At 50.6% G+C, this 18,314-nt stretch overlaps 8 protein-coding genes across 8 annotated transcripts; 5 read left to right on the plus strand and 3 right to left on the minus strand.

The window, feature by feature from the left end:
• Positions 1-33: 33 nt before the first annotated feature.
• Positions 34-1,835, minus strand: BDR25DRAFT_302627 (Flavocytochrome c). The gene has a single exon (XM_033689837.1). It carries the CDS (start codon positions 1,509-1,511, stop codon positions 102-104), a length of 1,410 nt encoding a protein of 469 aa, XP_033549280.1. The 5' UTR covers positions 1,512-1,835; the 3' UTR covers positions 34-101.
• Positions 1,836-2,305: 470 nt separating this feature from the next.
• BDR25DRAFT_302628 (uncharacterized protein) lies at positions 2,306-3,497 on the plus strand. Its single transcript, XM_033689838.1, has 2 exons — positions 2,306-2,876; positions 2,927-3,497. The coding sequence occupies exons 1-2, from the start codon at positions 2,424-2,426 to the stop codon at positions 3,476-3,478; spliced, it is 1,005 nt and encodes a 334-aa protein (XP_033549281.1). The 5' UTR covers positions 2,306-2,423; the 3' UTR covers positions 3,479-3,497.
• Positions 3,498-3,631: 134 nt separating this feature from the next.
• Positions 3,632-5,183, plus strand: BDR25DRAFT_258803 (uncharacterized protein). The gene is made up of 2 exons (XM_033686553.1): positions 3,632-3,790; positions 3,853-5,183. Exon 2 carries the CDS (start codon positions 4,117-4,119, stop codon positions 5,149-5,151), a length of 1,035 nt encoding a protein of 344 aa, XP_033549282.1. The 5' UTR covers positions 3,632-3,790; positions 3,853-4,116; the 3' UTR covers positions 5,152-5,183.
• A 724-nt stretch (positions 5,184-5,907) lies between these two features.
• On the plus strand, positions 5,908-6,903 carry BDR25DRAFT_366456 (family 61 glycosyl hydrolase; the record flags this gene model as incomplete). Its single annotated transcript, XM_033696955.1, has 4 exons — positions 5,908-6,000; positions 6,116-6,145; positions 6,197-6,422; positions 6,484-6,903. 4 exons carry the CDS (start codon positions 5,908-5,910, stop codon positions 6,885-6,887), a joined length of 753 nt encoding a protein of 250 aa, XP_033549283.1. The 3' UTR covers positions 6,888-6,903.
• A 392-nt stretch (positions 6,904-7,295) lies between these two features.
• Positions 7,296-9,335, plus strand: BDR25DRAFT_341851 (uncharacterized protein; the record flags this gene model as incomplete). The annotated part of the gene is made up of 2 exons (XM_033693647.1): positions 7,296-7,803; positions 7,851-9,335. Coding segments are annotated over 2 exons (1,838 nt in total), but the record flags the coding sequence as incomplete, so codon positions are not given.
• Positions 9,336-10,138: 803 nt separating this feature from the next.
• Positions 10,139-11,466, plus strand: BDR25DRAFT_341852 (NAD dependent epimerase/dehydratase family protein). Its single transcript, XM_033693648.1, has 2 exons — positions 10,139-10,258; positions 10,307-11,466. Exons 1-2 carry the CDS (start codon positions 10,215-10,217, stop codon positions 11,340-11,342), a joined length of 1,080 nt encoding a protein of 359 aa, XP_033549285.1. The 5' UTR covers positions 10,139-10,214; the 3' UTR covers positions 11,343-11,466.
• Positions 11,467-12,032: 566 nt separating this feature from the next.
• Positions 12,033-14,535, minus strand: BDR25DRAFT_14450 (uncharacterized protein). Its single transcript, XM_033683892.1, has one exon. It carries the CDS (start codon positions 14,109-14,111, stop codon positions 12,213-12,215), a length of 1,899 nt encoding a protein of 632 aa, XP_033549286.1. The 5' UTR covers positions 14,112-14,535; the 3' UTR covers positions 12,033-12,212.
• Positions 14,301-17,151, minus strand: BDR25DRAFT_283888 (P-loop containing nucleoside triphosphate hydrolase protein). Its single transcript, XM_033688084.1, has 4 exons — positions 16,857-17,151; positions 15,005-16,778; positions 14,837-14,945; positions 14,301-14,783 (listed from the first exon to the last, which is right to left on the minus strand). The coding sequence occupies exons 1-4, from the start codon at positions 16,992-16,994 to the stop codon at positions 14,558-14,560; spliced, it is 2,247 nt and encodes a 748-aa protein (XP_033549287.1). The 5' UTR covers positions 16,995-17,151; the 3' UTR covers positions 14,301-14,557.
• Positions 17,152-18,314: the final 1,163 nt, after the last annotated feature.

Raw genomic sequence — 18,314 nt, forward strand, 5'->3', positions numbered from 1 at the left:
GCTACCATGGTCGGTTCATGCACATTGACCGAACAGCACTCAAGACTATGCTTTTTTTATTGGAAGCCTAGGCGCAAATCTACACCGTCAGTTATTGTTATCTACGCCGGCAAATACCCCGAACATTGACTTCCTGCAATCCTACCAAAGACGACGCACTCCAAAAGAGAACTGCCACCAAGCCTATTTCCTCCGTGCACGCCACCGGTAACTTCACCGGCAGCCCAGAGTCCCTCAATCCTTTCTCCACCTTCCTTGAGCACTTCCGCCTTCTCATTGATCAGCACCCCACCCATCGTGAAATGAACTACCGGCGTCACAGTCCCGATATAGACGACAGATTCCGGGGCTACATCTGTAAGCGTCCAATTCGCGAAGGCAGTGCGATGTAAAGGATCGGCGTTCTTCCCAGAAGCCGCGTTCGCAAACTGTCGTATGGAATCTAAGGCTTCGGCTCCCAAGTCGGAGATCTTGGTCTTCTTCATTAGACCTTTCCAGACATAGAAGTCAATGTGAGATTTGGCTGCACTGTAGACACCTTCATCGAGGACGAGTTGCACAGTCCATTGGCGTGGTGTCTTCGACGTCGGTGGATGGGCAGTGATGGCATTAGTGATGTTTTCCCTCGTTTCCAGTTCATCGATGAAGCGCTTTCCGTCCAGAAGGAGGAGCCCACCTTCACCTCGCAGGACTTCCGCAGCGAGGAATTTGAGCGGGGAAGAGGGGTTCGCTGGGTCAACAAAGCCTGTGGGATGAACTTGGACGAGATCCATATCTAGAAGTTGAGCGCCGATGGCAGTGAGGAGAGGTTGTGTACCTGGCCTAGGGTCGTTGGTTGATGGATAGCCGGCCAGATCAGGTCGGTATTGAGCCAGCATGCCTTCTGCGTCGCCGGCGAAGCCTCCTGCAGCGAAGATCACAGGGCCATGAAGTTCTTTCTTCTCGCCGTTTTCGCAGGCATATTCAACGCCTGTGACACGTGGGCCGGTTTGCAGGACTTTAGTCACAGTGCATGAGGTTTGTAGCTGGAAGAGTGGAGATCCTTGGAGCGCTTTGAGAAGTGTGGTCACGATGGAGGCTCCTGGAGGCGTTTGACCTGCTCCGCGATGTGTTCGCGGAAATGAGTGACCACCCAGCTGGGCGACTTTGCTGAGATCGATACCGTTGGTATCGACAAGCCAGGATACGGCTGCTGACGACGAGTTGGTCAAGGTCGAGATGAGCGTTTCGCGATGTGCTGTCATGGCGGCCATCGCTTTCCCCGCCGACTTCACGGTATCGGTGTAGAAGGCATCATCTGAAACTGGTTGATACTTGGTTGGTGCGCCGTTGATGCCGGAGGACGCTTTAATCGAGTTGCCGCCCGGTTTTGCGGACCGTTCAAGTAATTGGACAGGGACATTGTGAGATATGAGCTGAGATGCCGCTGACAGGCCTGCCAGGCCAGAACCCACTACGATGGCTCCGCTCCTGGCAAGGTTTTGCGCGGGAAGGGCAGAAGGTGTTGCCATTCTGTTGTTGTAAAAGTACGCAGCTAGAAATCCGAATACACCGAGCGAGAGAAGTGTGAGAAAACGACGACGACTCATCACAGCGAGCGGATATCAAGATTTGAAATACATTTCCTGAATGGAGGTCAGCGTGAGCGGAGTTGTGAGCTTTTCGTATGTTCTGGGCGAATTATCAGGTGATGGTCACGTCTGCGGGTGCTGTGCCTGGCGGGGATTCTTGGCTCTTGTAAAAAGCTTCTAGAAATCGGGTACGATGTCGGAATCGAAGAACCATTACAGTACTCTCTCCCAACGGGATGAAATGCCACTTGGGGTAAATACGTGACCCTCTGGAAAGCTTGACAGTCCAAGTTGAGGATGTGGCTTTCAGAGGGTAGATGACCCCGCCTGGCCCATTAGGGATAGCGTGCCAAGTTCGAGTCCTGAAACCGGAGCAAGTTCTTGACACGCTCTCTGTGACTTCGCGTCCTCTAACAAACCACTCAATGGCAACAGTACGCGCTTGCGCCGTGTTCACAGGCAGTTCTAGTCGACGAAAATCATATTTCGATCCATTATTGTCTCGGCATGTCGGACGGAAGCCAGGAGCCGCCTCGGGCAACCCAGCATATCCCAGATGACAGATCGCGCCCTCGGAACGATGCTTTCCATCCCAATGATCCTGTAGAGCCTCCCTAAGCACGTGCCGGTTGGAAGCGTCGCAGAGAGTTCCTTCCGCTTGCGCTTGCTGTCGGGGAATGTGTTCCCGCCGAAGTCCAACCAGTCCCTTTGAGCTTTGATACAACCCACCGTGGCGCGGCACAATGCGCTTCCGGGGCACCGTTCCCTCTTATATCCAAGATCGTCTCAACCCTTTCAGAGTCATTGTCACTCTTCTCCCGCTAGAATTATTGATTCTGGCTCTGATCCACCATGTTCTCGACATATGTCGACGTTGCGTTGGTCTGCTGCCCAATTCTTGCTTTCGTTACCGTTCAACATCCCAAGATGCGCATCAATAATCAGTCCAACCTACAATACTTCCTTCTTTCCTTTTTCTCCCTAGTTGCCTTGCGCTATGCCTGCTCAACATACTTTGTAATCCCTAATGAGATCCCTCTCACAACTTGCACATCTAAAGACCAACCCAACCCGATCGCTTCGAAATATCCGGGCAATGCAACCGGCACATTGAATGGAACCGTAGCCGTCATCCCGATTTCTCTTGAGCTTGCACGCCAACTCATTCCTCCCCAGTATGGGATTCTCGAACACGCGTACCGGGCTTTACTACCTTCGTTCCCTAAAGACATGTACCCCGCGGTTGTCCAAGCGCTACATGATCATGAGGTACAAGCCTTTGGATACAAGATTCCTGATTTCTCCGTAAGTCCCTCTCCTTCGCTTGAATACACACAGTCCCCTAATCTCATCAGCGTACTGGAGTTGAGTTCCCTTTCGTTGACATGTTGAACGACAACTATACCTCGTTCAAATGGGCGCCTTCCTTGCTCATGACATCTGGACACGACATCGCCCTGAAAGGAGCAATGGATTATGGGACGATTACCTTTCCAGCAACTTTCGAACCCGGGTGTGATGCGTATCGGTCTGTTCCCAACTCGAAGAGACCAGAGACCACATACTTCAGCGCCAGAAGCCTCGAACCCGGTGCTGCATCTCTTTCTACCCTTTTCTCCTCTACTAAGGATGAAATATTTCCGTTAGAGTTCTTCAAAAACTTCACCAACCAACCTACATTTGCAGACGGCAAGACTTGCGACAACATGATTAGGCTCTTCAATACATCAGTTTCTACTGCACCGAATGCCATCCAGCCTGTCAAAGGAACGGTTCGTGCACATCTAGCTCCCTTCACCAGCGAGCAGGAATGGACGAATGTATATGGCTTGAGGTTAGATTCTGCTTTCATCGAAAATAATTATCTGAGCTGCGAGAGCTTCCGCGGATACTCGGGTCATGGATGAGGGCAACTTTACGACTTCCATACCCCGCACCTTGTACTACATGGGGCACGGTCTTCTTTATCGCAGTCTAAGCACCATGTCAGATTCACTCCTTTCCTGGTGTTTTCTCTGATACAATCCTACTTCCGTGACTCTAGTGGATCTCCGGTACGCCACGCATTACACTAGCAGCAGATACGCTGTCATTCACCTCACGCGATCAGTGCAATATCGTCCAGGGTCTGCATTTGGGGCAAGGCTCCCATAGCATCCTCAAGCTGACGACATCAATTTTGCGGAGCTGCGCCGGACTTTTGCTTTGCAAATCCAGATGTGAAAACGTAAACCCCCTTTTCACTACTTCCGCTTTTGCTGTGGTCGCATTCGATACTGATGTCTGGAGCAGTAGCACTGTACTACAATATTAGCCACTGCTCAGCTAGGATGAGCTCTCCTAACTCACGAGCTAATATATCGGCCCTCCAAACAAGACTTCTTCTCTACTAAACAGCATATCTCGAGTCCAGGGGACCTTCCTCCTCACTGCAATACTTACCATCACTATCTCTGTTCTACCGGCACCGTTTGAGCATAAGTACAGTGCTTTGCATTGTCAGAAGCCGCTCAATTTGTGGCAAACACATCGCCTCATACTCACCATGAACTCTGCTCAGCCGCGCGGTGTCCATCTCGTTGGCAGCATCAATCTCCCTACAACCGAAAATGTTTTCGAACAAATCCCAGCTCTCCTGCCTAGCCGCCTCCACCGAATCCCGGATGGGGAAACGGGAAATAGACATTATTTTATCCGTTGGCAAAGGCAATTATTTTCTTCTGCACCACAGGTTCTCGCCAAGTATGACGGTTCTGGGGAAGTCACCGGCGCCCAATCAGCTTTGACAGATCAGCAAGTTTCGACTGCACTAGAAAAACTACCAGAGCTTCATACTCAATTCGATGATTTTGCTCTCGAATCTTATGCTTTGTTCAAGAAAAATATGGCAGACGGCCATATTGCATCGCAAACACGCTTCCAAGTTTCGCTACCGGGCTTAGTCAACGTAATGGCGCTAATTGCCGCCCCTTTCCAGCTCCGTCTCGAGCCTCTATACGAAGATGCGCTCGCACGCTCCCTCAAGAGGATTCAAGATTCCATCACACACTCCGAACTAGCCATCCAGATTGATGTCGCAATTGAGATTGCGCTCATAGAAGGCGCAGGACCATGGCCGGCCTATTTCGACCCTATCTTCTCGGGAGTTATTGAACGACTGTCTCGCTTCGCCAACCGAGTTGCCAATGATGTTGAACTTGGATTCCACCTATGTTATGGTGACACTGGTCATCGTCATTTTGTAGAGCCAAAAGATACGAGACTACTAGTTGAGCTTGCTAATGCTCTAAACAAATCCGTTCAAAGACCAATTCAATGGATTCATATGCCTGTTCCGAAGGGTAGGAAGGACCTAGCGTACTTCACTCCGTTGAAAGAGCTTAACTGGAAGATCCCGGAGCTGTATCTTGGCGTTGTACATCCGCATGACGAAGAGGGTACTAGGGAGAGAATTGTTACGGCGCAACAAGTGGTTCAAGAATTTGGAGTGTCGAGCGAATGTGGATTGGGCAGGACGCCTCCCGAGGAGTTTGGAACAATCATGGGGATTTTGAAGAATGTTAGTGCTCCGGTATCATAATTGGCGGATAGGATAGGTTAACGGTAGAATCGAAGCATGATATCAGGCTATTGCTTGCCAAGAAGCAAGACGATGTCAAAGGAAGTAACTCTAGATGATGAGACAGGAACGACAAGAAGGGATAACCGAATGTTTAGGCTAATAGTAACTGTCCACTTAATGAAATGATCAGTCCTGCATAAATCTTCACGAGATTAAAATATTTACTATCATCGCCTCCATTCTCCAAATCTTTTTGTGTGACTTTGTTTGGATCGTAAGTGTATAGCAGTGCGTGTACACGATAGCTCGAAACCCTTGTCAGCCGGTCATCCCGGGCCGCCCGCTCCTGGTCATTGACTGTTGAATGCTATTAGGACTGTTCGAGCACTCTTTTTCACCCTGGCTTAATTGTCTGATCGAAGCCAAAGTCGATGGTTCCTGTAATCGACACCATTCGTACTGCAAGCTAATCCAACTATATTACTCGACAAATCAATGCCCCAACCGACATCTTTCTCTCCACCAATCAAAAGCACCAAAATCGAATTTCCGCCATTTCAAGTAATTGCCAAGTCCAAATACGTTTCCAAGCCAGATGCAATGAGACTAGCTAAATTCTGAACGAAACCTCTTCCCCATAATTTGTGTTCATTTGGTCTCCGGGTGAGATTCGGGCAATTATTGGTGCCAAGAGGTTATAGTCACCGACTTAGTATAAGATATGAAGATTCGCACGGTAAAACATAGTCCAATTCGACATATAAGTGATTCGAGATGAAGTATTTGATAACTCTCGTTGCTTGTGTGCCATTGGTGGCCAGCCATGGCTTCGTGCAAAATGCAACTATTGGAGGGAAATATTATGACGTGCGATGATTCCACTCTCTTGCGGCCACTAGACTGCTAATTCAATTTCAGTTCTATCATGTGCGATCTTTTACTCCCTCAACAAAATCGCTTAGGCTCTAATGTGGTTTTGTAGCCCTACCAGGATCCATACATGAATCCTACAGTACGTGACCTCTCATGCAATTCCCGGGGCGCCCAAACTCATATCCATCAGCCTCAGCGCATCTCCCGTGAGATCCAGGGAAATTTCCCAGTCGAGAACGTAACTTTCAAAGATATTGAATGCGGCGGCAACACGACCGGTGGTATCTTTGGGTCTAAGCCTGCCGCTTTACATGCTCCTGCTGCAGCCGGCTCAACAGTGAATTTGCGTTGGACGTTGTGGGCGGAGAGCCATCAGGGACCTCTCATTACGTATATGGCTCGATGCCCAGACTCAGGTAACCTACTTCCTGTTCTCTGCAGGGTTTGAGTTCAATTCATTGACTGGTAGGCGGCAAGGTTGCAACGACTACCAAACAAATGGCACACCTGTCTGGTTCAAAATCGCCGAGGACGGTCTCCACAGCACCAATGCCGACTGGCTTAAAAACCAATGGGCCGATACACCGCTAATGACGTACCCCAACGAAGGTGTCAACTACGTGATTCCAAGCTGTTTGAAACCAGGGTACTATCTCGTGCGCCATGAGATCATCGCGCTGCACGGTGCGTACAAGGAAGGGGGAGCTCAGTTCTATCCAGGTTGCCATCAATTGAAGATTTCTGGGTCGGGGATGACGGTGCCGAGCTTAGGATTGGTGAGTTTTCCTGGTGCGTATAATAGTAAGGATCCCGGGATTCTGTATAGTCAGTATAATGAGCTGCCGTATACGATCCCAGGACCGGCGGTATTTAAGTGTTAGGCAAGACGCAGAGAAGGTAATGGAGTTCTGCGGGACACGACGAGCTCAGATGTTGTATGGCAGTTTTGATATTCTTAATCCTTTCTTAAATTCTAGCGAGAGGCTTAACAAATCGTGGTAGCTGGTAATATGTTTAAAATCGCTAGTCCGGAAAGAGTTCGACTGCGACGAGGTGTCTGCAACACTCTTCCTCTCCCCAAGGCTATGTCGCGCATAATCCCCAATCTGATCGGACTTCAGAATACTCCTGAAACTCAAAGCTGACCAATAGAAGAAGTATGTGGCGCATATCTCGCAAATCCCCTGCTGACAGGGCAGTGCTGCTTGGCCGATCCTGATCAGGCAACCTCTTAAAGCCCGTTGTTTCTACCGTCACTGAGCGGATTCGATTCTCCTTGCATTCATTCATCATGGCTTCGCTCTCATTCAGCAAATTTCTCTTGTTTGCTTTCGTGGTTTTTTTCTCCGTTCGTCGCGTCGTTTCCTTGCAGATTCCGCACACCTCCCAGAAGCCTCTCAGCCTGAGTGACGAAGCAAGTGAAGAAGAGCTGGAAGAATATATATACGAACCATTTTGCCCAGGTACATACGATCCCGAACCACTGAGCGACAGTTTAAATGCTCCGCCTGTTGCCCCTCCGTTCGTTACACATCAAGGATTCGACAGATCGTTCACGGAGTGCATCGAATGGCTTGAGAAAATAGAGACCTCGATTCAATTCCATTATGGAATGAATGACAATTCTTCAGAAGTCAATGCTGTGCTTAATTGTTTAAGAATAGCTCCAGAGGCAGCTCCAGTGCGTGAGAGGATAACTGAGATCTTCATCGTCTTTCCCTTATTTGGCGAAACGGACAGCTGGTCGAAATCTTTGGCACACCTCATACTAATTCTTCCAAATCTCAAAAGCCTAAGGTATGGAGCCAAGAATTCCGCTCTTAGCTCGTGTCTAATATAGTCAGGTTTCCTTGCCAGTATTCCTGGAGGCTTCGATGGAAGCGCGAACTGTCTCCCATCATTAGAGATGCCTATCGAAGTGACCTCATTGGAAAGTGTTACTACTACGACGAGCGCAACATCAAACAATTCCCTGATTGCGATATCACTCAGATCGAAATGGAGTATTCGCGATGCCAATGCAATCGCACGACGAGTCATGAAAACTACCGGGGTTGTTACTTTGGTGATAAGGGGGAAAACGGGATTATATCTGCTTACAAGTCGCTGATGACATGTCCGACTATCGAGTCATTATCCTTTTATGAACAGCAAAGACACCCTTTGTCATTCACGTTTCAGGCCGGGGATCGCTTCCTCTCGAAAGTTAAGCGTATAATTCTCAAGTCATACGATTGGGCAGCACCTGGTTTGGATGGACAAACACAAGCCAAGACATGGGCATCTGTAATGGATTGGAGCCATGTCGAAGATCTCACTATCGAACATCCTCCTGCGGACTTCATTTCCACTTTTACAGGACAACTGCCCAGCCTCTCATCCTTGAGTATCATAGCCCCTGAGGTGTGGCAACCATATCTGTCCGGCACCATTCCTAAGACCCAGTGCCAGGACTTCAGCGACCACGGCGAAGACGCATCAATGTCACTTAAAGATCTCTACTTCAAATTTGCATCCGCGCTTCCCCCGCTAAAGCGATTATCTCTCTTCGGCCTGAACGACCTACTTGCTGCGTTCGTGTCCGTTGTCAGACGCGGATCGAGCTTAGAAGAACTGCGAATGCATAGCTACGAGCACACAACCTGCCCCAACGCAACTGAGGATAAATATATATCGGAAACCTCTTTGAAGCTGTTGCAACAGTGGACCCCCAACCTGCGGATTTTAGAAATCGATCTAGAGCATGACGGGCCGAAAATACCATATACGAAACTCGATGTTTGCAAGAAATGGAAGAAGCTGGAAGACGTGACGTTGCGTTTCCCACTCAAAAATTCTTGGTCGCTATCCCCAGCTGATAACACCACCAAAGTCTTCATGTTTAATCGAACAAGCATCTACTCCATATTCGAGGAGTATTTCCCCACGGCTAAAAGTCTGTATATCTGGGTCGGAGAAGGATCCGTGGCTGAACTGGAGTTTTATCAAGTTCTTGGGGTTGCAGCTGCGGGATATCATTGCTCTCGTAGCGAAGAAGCGGATGCAGCACCCGAGTGCAGGGTAACTGGGATGAATATGTGTATCCAAGGACCAGGGAAATGGGAGAGTGAAGGGTGGATAGAGACGACGTCTCCTCAGGATGAATCCGGAGAGACTGAGACATGGTATATGTAAGAGGACATGAGAGTATCCTGTGGCAAAGGGACGTACGAGTCGCAACGATGTGTTTTGGATGTCAGAAACCGAATGTTGAAAGAAACGTCTACTGCATGCGGAGGACTCTGATGGAACACGGTAGGGACGTGATCTACAGCAAAATCTATCTTCTCTAAACACTCCCTTTGCTAAACAACTAGCTTGAAATATCACAAGTTTTCTTTAATCTTTCATCGTAGGCGTTAATATGGGATGACGATTTGTCCCAATGTAGCACCAACACCAAATGCTGGCCTCAGCATCCTTTGGATCGGGACAACTTTACTCCGTCTACTAATAATTCCGCTTCCTCATTTGCTTTAGCAAATAAATGTTCTGCATGCACGCTCTTTAGTCAGCTATCTATTCGTAATGATTTTTCAGGAGCATTCTCTCAAGTCCCTCACTCCACTCCACCCCTCCAATCTTCGTCTCTCTATTGACCAACCCTAACCGTCGGAAAACACGCCTCAACAATCCCAATCCCGGCCACCCTTCGGAAAACTCATCCATCACATCATAACTTTATCATCTAAGCATCTGCACCGGTGGAAGTTTCCTCCATTGTTTCCAGATACAAATGCAGCGGAGTTGAGATATTTCCGCATATAAATAACCCCCTGCTGATTAGTGAACCGGCTAACCGGATTTGGTTATCTGATGTAGACCCGTACTCTTCGCTTCCGGTTAGAGTATGTTAGTCATATAGGTTGTTAGTAAGAGGATGAAGTGGAACGTCATATTATTGTGGTTACAAGTGTAGGAGAGGGTGGAGATGGAATGGACATGGGAGGGAGGGGAGGAAGTATAAAGGGGAGAGGAGGCTTGGAGGAGAAAAGCTCTTTCTATCTCATCATCAAGCATTCAGTCCAGTCATCTTTTGCAGCAACTCTCTAAGAATTAATCATATCGAGTCAATCAACCACCTCACAACTTTCAATTCTTCCATTCTAGTAATCTCGCTATTTCCAACCCCTCAAGCAAGCACAAACACATCGACCACAGTCATCCCAATGCAGTCTCCAAAGATCCTCATCACTGGTGCCACCGGCTACATGTAATTCTTCCTTCCTCCCTTCCAACACATCCTACTAACCCCTTCCAGCGGCGGCACCCTCATCCACTCCCTTTCCACTACCACCAATCCAACCCTTAAAACGCTTAAAATCAGCGCACTCCTCCGCTCAGCCTCTCAAGCCGCTCTCTTCACGGCGTACAACGTCTCCCCCACCATCCTATCCAACCCAGACGACCTGGAGGAGGTGCGAAAGATTGCTTCCGGCTTCGACATCATTCTAAACCCAGCTTACGCTACCTTACCGGAGCATTCCAAAGCGCTTGTCCTCGGTCTGGGAGATCGCTTGGCCTCGAACCTCGAGGGATTTGTCCCACACATGATACAAGTCTCCGGCACCTCGAACCTCTCCGACCGGCCCTTCACGGATATTGAGAAAATCAATCCCTACAGCTCTACGCCGGAATTCTCGGACACGGATTCTGTAGCCGTGTATGAGATGGAGAAAAAGCTTGACGCGCTGGAGCCATATGCGCAAAGGACTGCCGAACTGGCCGTCATCGACACAGGGCTTGCGGTGGGGATCAAAACCCACAACATCATGTCTCCCACTATTTACGGGCCTGGCTCCGGTCCGGGGAATAAGCTAAGTATTCAGATTCCGGCGGTGGCGCGTGCGGCGGTCAAGAATGAGTTCGCGCACACCGTTGGCACCGGCTCGCAGGAATGGGATCATATTAGTATCACCGATTTAATCTCCCTGTACGAAATCCTGCTCACCCGAATCATCGAAGGCAAACCCGTCCCCTCTGGTCCATCTGGAATCCTATTCTCTGAATCGGGCCGACATACGTGGAGGCAACTCATGCAGATGGTGGCAGATGCAGGCGTCAAAGTCGGAAAGTTGCAGAAAGCGGAAGTGAGGAGTTTCGAGCTGCAGAAGGCAGCAGATTTGTGGGGGTTGGGTGCTATGCCGGCGTTTGCGGAGTTGGGGCTTGCGAGTAATTCGAAGACGAGGGCGGAGGTGGCGAGGAGTTGGGGATGGAGGCCAAAGGACAGGGATGAGGAGTTTAGGAAGGGGATAGAAGCGGATTGGAGGAAGGTGGTGGAGAAGGATGGGCAGTAGGATGATAGGCGGGCTAGGTAGAGGCGGTAGCTGAGGCTGGGGATAGAGGCTAAAGGATAGAGATGAGGAGTTTAGGAAGGGGATAGAAGCGGATTGGAGGAAGGTGGAGAAGGATGGGCAGTAGGATGATAGGTGGGCTAGGTATAGGGGGTAGCTGGGGCGGGGGAAGAAAGTTGTCTGGCCGTGCGTAGATGAGTAAAGCAATCGCTCCTTTTGTGGCATGGTGCATGCATTCGCTGCCAGCTCTAGCTCCTATGTGACATCACAATTCTCAACGAAGGCCACTCGCTCAAATACAGTAAATCCAATATTTTCCCCCCAACCCATCTCCTAATATCCAAACGCAGCAATGGTATATAGCTATAGCAAGTCTCCTCATCTATCGTCGAGGGATAACAGTTCTCGTCTCTGGCTGATCGAGGACCCAAAACGCCATTTCCAAAACCAGAACCAATACCCTATATGCAAAACAAATACAATCGGCAACGAAGGCCGCCACCCATTCCAATGAAGGTTCTCAAAATATTCTAGTTCTCTTGGTAGATAGACAGACAAAGAAAAAGAGTCCAAACGAGGGACGAAAGGCTAGCCCAAATCAGGCCTGAACCTCGACATGATGTTGAATATCGAGGTGGGGGAGAGGAAGAAGGAGAAGGTATGTAGGCAAAGTGATGTTGTATACAGCTCCGCTCCACACGGAGCAAAATAGAGAAACAGAAATTGGAAATGGGGTATTTGTTATGAAAGAAGAGAAAACCAGATTTTTTAGAATGAAGAAGTTCATGTGCATGCAAAGTAAGTATTAGGAACGGATAAGCAAGAGGGAGAGGTGGGGTGGGGTGGTATGTGAGGAGGGACGGGTGCACATATCTACACCCCGTCACCATTTGTCCCAACAAACCCATCAGCAAGCCCCATGCCCATCCGTAGGAATTGGTCTTGGTGGTTCTCGATACCCTCCATGGGTATCATGCCACTAGCACTCATGCCATGCGTCTCCATAAGCACCTGTGAGGTCCTTCGCGAGGAAGCTGCAGACCCCATGTGTGTCGGATGCGGGGACAATTGCTGATGCTGGTGGTGATGTTGGTTCCGGCTCTGGTTCATGTGCTGGCGGGCCCATGCCTGAGCTTGGGCCTGAGCCTGAGCTTGTGCTTGTGCTTGTGCTTGTGCTTGCGCTTGTGCTTGTGCTTGTGCTTGGGCCTGAGCATGTGCGTGTGCCTGCGCTTGGGCCTGGGCATGCATCTGGGAGGGATGGATGGGTGTAGGTTGGAGAGGTAAGCCGTGGTGGCGATTGTTGAGTGCGTTCCCGTGGGGTTGAGTGCCGATTGAGCCTTCGTCTGATGCGACTTCAGCGTCGATGTCATCAGGGTCATCGTCTTCCCCTTCGGCATCGGCTTGGTCGCTGCTTGCTTCGGTGCCGTTGGTCGTGGGCGGTGCCGAGTAGGGATTCGACGGAATCTTCGCACTGGCATCTTGGCCGGCGCCATTGATCCCAGAAAGAGATTGCGCGGGAATGTTGGCTACGGAGAAACTTCTCGCACCCGTGCTGGGCAATGGCTTTTGCGCAGCCATGCCCGTCGAAGCGTTCTTGTTTTCCCGCACAATGTTCTTCCACTTCTCGATGAGACGGTCGTAATCCCAATTCCGAAAGTCCATGCCGTGTTTCCCAAGCTCCGTGACCGCCTCGGGACTGACATGGAAGTTGACCGGGGATAACTCTGGGGCGCCCAATGACCACCGACGTGCCTTCAGCTGTTCGGTCTCGCGCTGAGCATGCTTCAGGGTCACTTCGACGTCGCGACGAATGTCATTGGCGCGGGCATATGAGCGCAACACCTCCAGCTGCCACGCCTCCTGCCGTTGCTTGTCGGTCAGGGTGGACCAGTGATTGTAGGCATCGGCGAGGTGGCAGAACAGCTTCTGCGGGTCGGGGTCGAAGAGGGGAGGAGAGGGGAGGGGCGAATTGCAGGCGGAGGACGAGTTCGAGGTGGTGCCCCGGGGATAGAGCTGGTTGATCTGACGCTGCCGTTGGTGTGCCAGGAGCCGCTCGCGCACCTGCCGATTGAGGGCATCGAACTGCTTCTGGCCCGGGGGGCTGATGGACCAGGACTCGCTGGTGGGAAACGGGGTCGGGGAGAAGAGCGTCGAGGGCGCTGGCAGGATGTGCAGACAAAGGCTGGGGAAGTTGAGCGTGTAGGGGTCGAAGTCGAAGAGCCCTAGACCTGATGCTTTCGCGCTGGCTTCCCTCATGCTCTTCAGCAGCTCCCGCAGCGCCATCTCCGTGGCCTTGGCCGTCTCCATCTCCTCAGACATCTTCTGCCGCTGGTCCAGGTCCGACTTCTGCATGTGTCGCGATATGTCCCTCCTCACTTCGGGGGTGCGAGCCCCAATTGCGCGCGACGGCAATGGCATGCCAATGCTGCCACTGTCGCCTTGCTCCCCCGGAGAATGCACAATGACAGGTGACCCCTCTCCCGTCACCGACTGGTTGTTGTTCGACACGGGCGTGCCCAGTTCCTTCTTGATCGAGGCTGACGTCCTGGCCTGCCTCCGCGTGATCCCGCCCCGGATCTTCCGAATCTCCTCCACCACATGCACTCCATCCGGCGCTTTGGGGTTCTTCTGGCGTATGTACAGGTCGAGGTGACGCCCCAGAGACGACGACGTGAATGCCTGGCCGCAGAACGGGCAGCTCTTGTCCTTGGGAGCCTTGAGCGGCTGGGGTTCCGAATTGGAGCGAGGGGTAGCTGTGGACGAGTCGGCCATGGCCCATCTGGTGTGCGGGTGGGCAGATCTGAAACGAAACGAGCGGCTGGTGTCAAAGCGACCTGCAGTGCAAAAGCGGGCAACAAAGAATTAAGGCATGATTATTACAACGGTCTGGTATAATCGAAAGGAGACCTCGGGCATCGTGGAGCGCCGCAAAAGGAGTCACTCGGGAGGAACGCGCAACGTCGACAACAACAATATTACTACTGCTTGGCAGCACCCTCTTGCCCCTAAAAAATGGGCTCTCCCCTGGGAGGTTCCACGCTGGCCCTGCGGACTTGGGGACGCCAACCGCGCATGGGCCCTCGCGGGAAGCACCCGCCCGCAAAACCCTTGGAAATTGGTCCAAACGCACACAAGACTTTGGTTTAGAACCCTAAAACTCCATCTGAACTGTTCTGGGGAGCTGTCGCTCGTCTCAGTTGCTCCTGTCGTCTCGTGTGCTATGCAGCCTGCTTCTTCTCCAGCTTCGCCGCCGTCCGCGACGCAATTTCCTCGTACTGCTCCATCCCTCCATCCACTCTCTTCAATTGGCCCTTGACGAGGCGAAAGACGGTTCCTGCTGGTGCCCCTGTCTCTTCCTCTTCCTCGGATTCCTCCTCTTCTGGACCCTCGCCCGCCTGAACCCCTGGCGCTAGCTTGTACGGGCTCTCCCCTTCAACCACGGTCCTAATACACACGTCAATCGTCATATCACAAAAGCAATTTGGCGGGCGTGGTACCTCATGAAAAAGCGGTCGTGAGTGACAACTAGCACCGCTCCCTCGTATTCCCGCAGTGCATTTACGAGGCTAAGGATGGTGTCGGCGTCGAGGTGCGTTGTCACTTCATCTAAGGGTCTCGTAATTAGCTTGTCAAAATCGAGATCGCAGGTGTCATTTGTGCGATACCTAGAATCAGCAGCTGAGGCGGCGGCCACAAAAGCTTCGCCAGTGCAAGTCGCACTTTCTGCCCCCCAGACAATAGCCCAAGTGGAACGTCTGACGCTGTCGGACCCTGCAGTCCAAGTGACCCCAAAATCTGACGAGCGTCTTTCTCTGTCATCTCATCTCCAGCAGCCTCTATTAAATGTGACAGTGCCGTCAGGTTGGGACTCTGTGCCGCAATTGCAGCAATCTCCTCCACCGATTCCTGGGAAAAGCGCCCGAACTTCGCACGGGGGTGTCTACTGATAGTGCCTTTCGTCGGAGTGAGTCCTCCGACTCCATCATCTCCGCCGCCCATGATGAGAGATACCAATGTCGTTTTCCCAGATCCATTAAGCCCAGCTAGTCCCACTCTCGCTCCAGGATGGATAGTCAAATCAATATCAACCAATACTGGTGCGCTCCTCCGACTTGGATAGGAAAAACACACCTTCTCCAATGTCACCAAAGCTCCTGGGAATCGAAGATCTGGCGGTTGTTTTGGAAAAGCCATCTTGACCGGAGGATCAAAGTCCGGAATCTCAATATCCGCCCTTACACTTAAATGGTATCCAGGCAAATCACGATTTAGCTTGAATCTTCCTCCCTTTTGGTTAACCTCCATTCCCATCCGCTCGTCCAATTTCTTCTTTCGTGATGCTGCTTGTTTCAATTTCTTATCGTCACCTCTCTCTTTTGCAGCTTTGATATTGCCCTGGACTGTTTTTTCCATGTGCTTCTTCTGTCTTTCCTGCGCCTCTTTCATCTTCGTCATGTAACGCGTCTTCTTCTGTCGTTCTCGCTCGTAAAGGCTGAGGTTTCCACGGAATTTCTCCAGAATCTGATGGCGAAGCATGATCAGCTCCTCTGCCACTGCGTCCCCGAAATCCCGATCGTGGGTGGTGATGAGGACTGTAGTCTGTGTCAGGTTCTGGATATAGCTCTGCAGCCATATAATCGACGGAAGATCCAGGAAGTTCGTCGGCTCGTCCAGAAGAAGAACATCCGCATATTGGCAAAGTGCGCATGCAAGATCGCAGCGAGTCTTCCATCCTCCGGAAAGTCTCGAAATCGGCTTATCAATGACGACTTCCTTAAAACCCAAACCAAGCAACACACTCCTCGCTTTAGCCTCTGCTTGGGAAGCGTCTATAAGCTCGAGTACGGTCTGCACATTCGCCAACATATCCGCCGCCGCCTGCGTCTCTTCGCTCAGCTTCGCCGGTTCAATCTCGCTTTCATGCTGCTCCAACCTCTCTTTCGACTCTTCAAACCTCTCCTCCAATTTAATCAACTCTTTCCTTGCCTGCTTTCCCCGCGCTCCACTTCTCCTTTCCGCAATCCGATGCGCCTCTTTCAACTGCACGCCCAGTCTCTCATGACCAATCTTCCTAAACGCTCTCACAGGCGCAAGAGGATCACTCGGGTGTTCAACTGCTGGCTCTAACACCCTAACTTCCCGCATATACCGCTCTCGCACTCGATCGCTCCTCACAACATGCTGCAGCACTGTCTCGTCTTCAAGCTTCAGCCCGCCGAGCTCATCTTCGAACGTATCTCTCGTTTGCCCAAGTAGCAAAATCCTCGTGCTCCACGGGATGCCTGGAATAAGGCCATCCGCAATCGCTTTCAGAAGCGTAGATTTTCCCGTCCCGTTGCGGCCAACAAGGACATAATGGCGTCCTTCGACGAGATGCAATAATGCATGAGACAGCAGTTCACGGTTTGCGACGCTGATAGATAGGTCTTTGATGAGGATCTATTTCCCAGATGTTAGTTGCTATTGCACCCGCGATGTTGGTGTTGAGTAGATGGAAGCTGAGTGAGATATATATACCTCCTTTGACGCAGGTGCATCTACAGCATCAAGCGCATACCGACTCTGCTGCGCCGTGACTGTGATATGGCCGCCACCGGGATGCTCCTCCACGTTGGCACCAGCATCTTTAACTGTTTCTTTGCCTTTGCGGACCATCGCTGGCTGCACCTCTTAGACGCCCCTATAAAAAGTGCAATGTGGATCCCGCTTGCAAAACAAATAAATCAAGTGAAATGGGCTACAGAAGTAGCAAGAAATTCAAATGTAAAGAGTTAATTGCGACGACAAAGTTGATATAAAAAGGAACCCAACCTTTAAGCTGCATCCAAAAATGGCTGGTGCAATTGTTAGGTTTGAATGCGAGGGTGGGTATGCCAAGGCGGAAACCAACGTAAGCTCAAGATGAGTCGAAATGACGGAATGTGTCGATGCTGTGATTCACTTTAACACGCAGTGGCGACTCAGGCAAAAAAGGTGCTGGTGGGCTGCTTGTGGAGGCGTGGGTGGCAGGTGGCACACTTACACCGCCACGGTGGGGTTGAGCTTGCGACAGGTGCTGCGATACTTTTTGTTATCGCTGACTATGGGATATTATTCGGGACGGTTTGGTGGATTAAATCTATCGCTAGCGTTAGAGAGAATGTGAACATGATGTCAACGTCTGTCCTAAATTATGTCTTTTGTTATGCTCCACACTAAGAGCGGTATTTCCTGCTCTGTATGTAGCTAAATACCCGCGTGTTGAAAGTATTTTAATTGAATACGGCATATCGAGTAGCTTCAATGTAACTAGTCGCGAGGACTACCATGAAAAAAGAAGACCCACAAAGCAACCACCCATGTCATGTATATTGCGAATAATCCCCGTGGGCATGCAAAACTCTGGCTCTCTCAGAAACACGCGTTCCCGTCCCGTCCCGTCCCACTTAGCCTACGAAATATATGTTTGGGTATCAACTATACCTTGGACAACTCCCCAACTAGGAAACCCCTTCCGCAAGATCTAGCCTATCTCTCTGAGTAGAGCCTCATTGAAAGGGAACGATGTAGTTGTGCGCGTAGAGCCTAGTGAATTTGAAGAAGGCCGTCCTAGAGGTCGATAACAATCACGGCATACAGTAGTACAATCGACAAGTACCAGCATCAGTCCCAATTGCAAACAGCAGGATACACAAAATCATGAGGGAGGGCTCCGACAGGAAGAAAGTTGCGCCTCTCTCCTTTCCAAAAATTTGTCTGATTTCTTCCGTCGAATCAATAGTAAAGAGCAAAGAATTGTTTAGTTTGATGCCAACAAACATTTAGCCTCTAGGTATGTTGTCATCTTCCTTCGGCATTCTTCTGCCAGGAAAATTCTCGATCCGATCTAGGTGAGGATGGGTATTCAGAGCGAAGTTACCAACGAGGACAATTTCATTTATTGAGAAGCCAAACCCTGCCATTGCCGCCAGAGTACCACTTTACTATGGGCTCTGT

The sequence above is a fragment of the Lindgomyces ingoldianus genome (assembly GCF_010093535.1).
Source record: "Lindgomyces ingoldianus strain ATCC 200398 unplaced genomic scaffold BDR25scaffold_11, whole genome shotgun sequence".
In the NCBI taxonomy this organism is placed as follows: Eukaryota; Fungi; Ascomycota; class Dothideomycetes; order Pleosporales; family Lindgomycetaceae; genus Lindgomyces; species Lindgomyces ingoldianus.

Coding starts and splice junctions, on each gene's coding strand:
- BDR25DRAFT_341852 (XM_033693648.1), top strand. CDS start 10,215: ATGCAGTCTCCAAAGATCCTCATCACTGGTGCCACCGGCTACAT. Junction 10,259..10,306: donor ACTGGTGCCACCGGCTACAT/GTAATTCTTCCT, acceptor AACCCCTTCCAG/CGGCGGCACCCTCATCCACT.
- BDR25DRAFT_283888 (XM_033688084.1), bottom strand. CDS start 16,994: ATGGTCCGCAAAGGCAAAGAAACAGTTAAAGATGCTGGTGCCAACGTG. Junction 16,779..16,856: donor ATGCACCTGCGTCAAAGGAG/GTATATATATCT, acceptor TCTGGGAAATAG/ATCCTCATCAAAGACCTATC. Junction 14,784..14,836: donor CACGACCGCTTTTTCATGAG/GTACCACGCCCG, acceptor CGTGTGTATTAG/GACCGTGGTTGAAGGGGAGA.
- BDR25DRAFT_258803 (XM_033686553.1), top strand. CDS start 4,117: ATGAACTCTGCTCAGCCGCGCGGTGTCCATCTCGTTGGCAGCATCAAT.
- BDR25DRAFT_302628 (XM_033689838.1), top strand. CDS start 2,424: ATGTTCTCGACATATGTCGACGTTGCGTTGGTCTGCTGCCCAATTCTT. Junction 2,877..2,926: donor ACAAGATTCCTGATTTCTCC/GTAAGTCCCTCT, acceptor TAATCTCATCAG/CGTACTGGAGTTGAGTTCCC.
- BDR25DRAFT_302627 (XM_033689837.1), bottom strand. CDS start 1,511: ATGGCAACACCTTCTGCCCTTCCCGCGCAAAACCTTGCCAGGAGCGGA.
- BDR25DRAFT_14450 (XM_033683892.1), bottom strand. CDS start 14,111: ATGGCCGACTCGTCCACAGCTACCCCTCGCTCCAATTCGGAACCCCAG.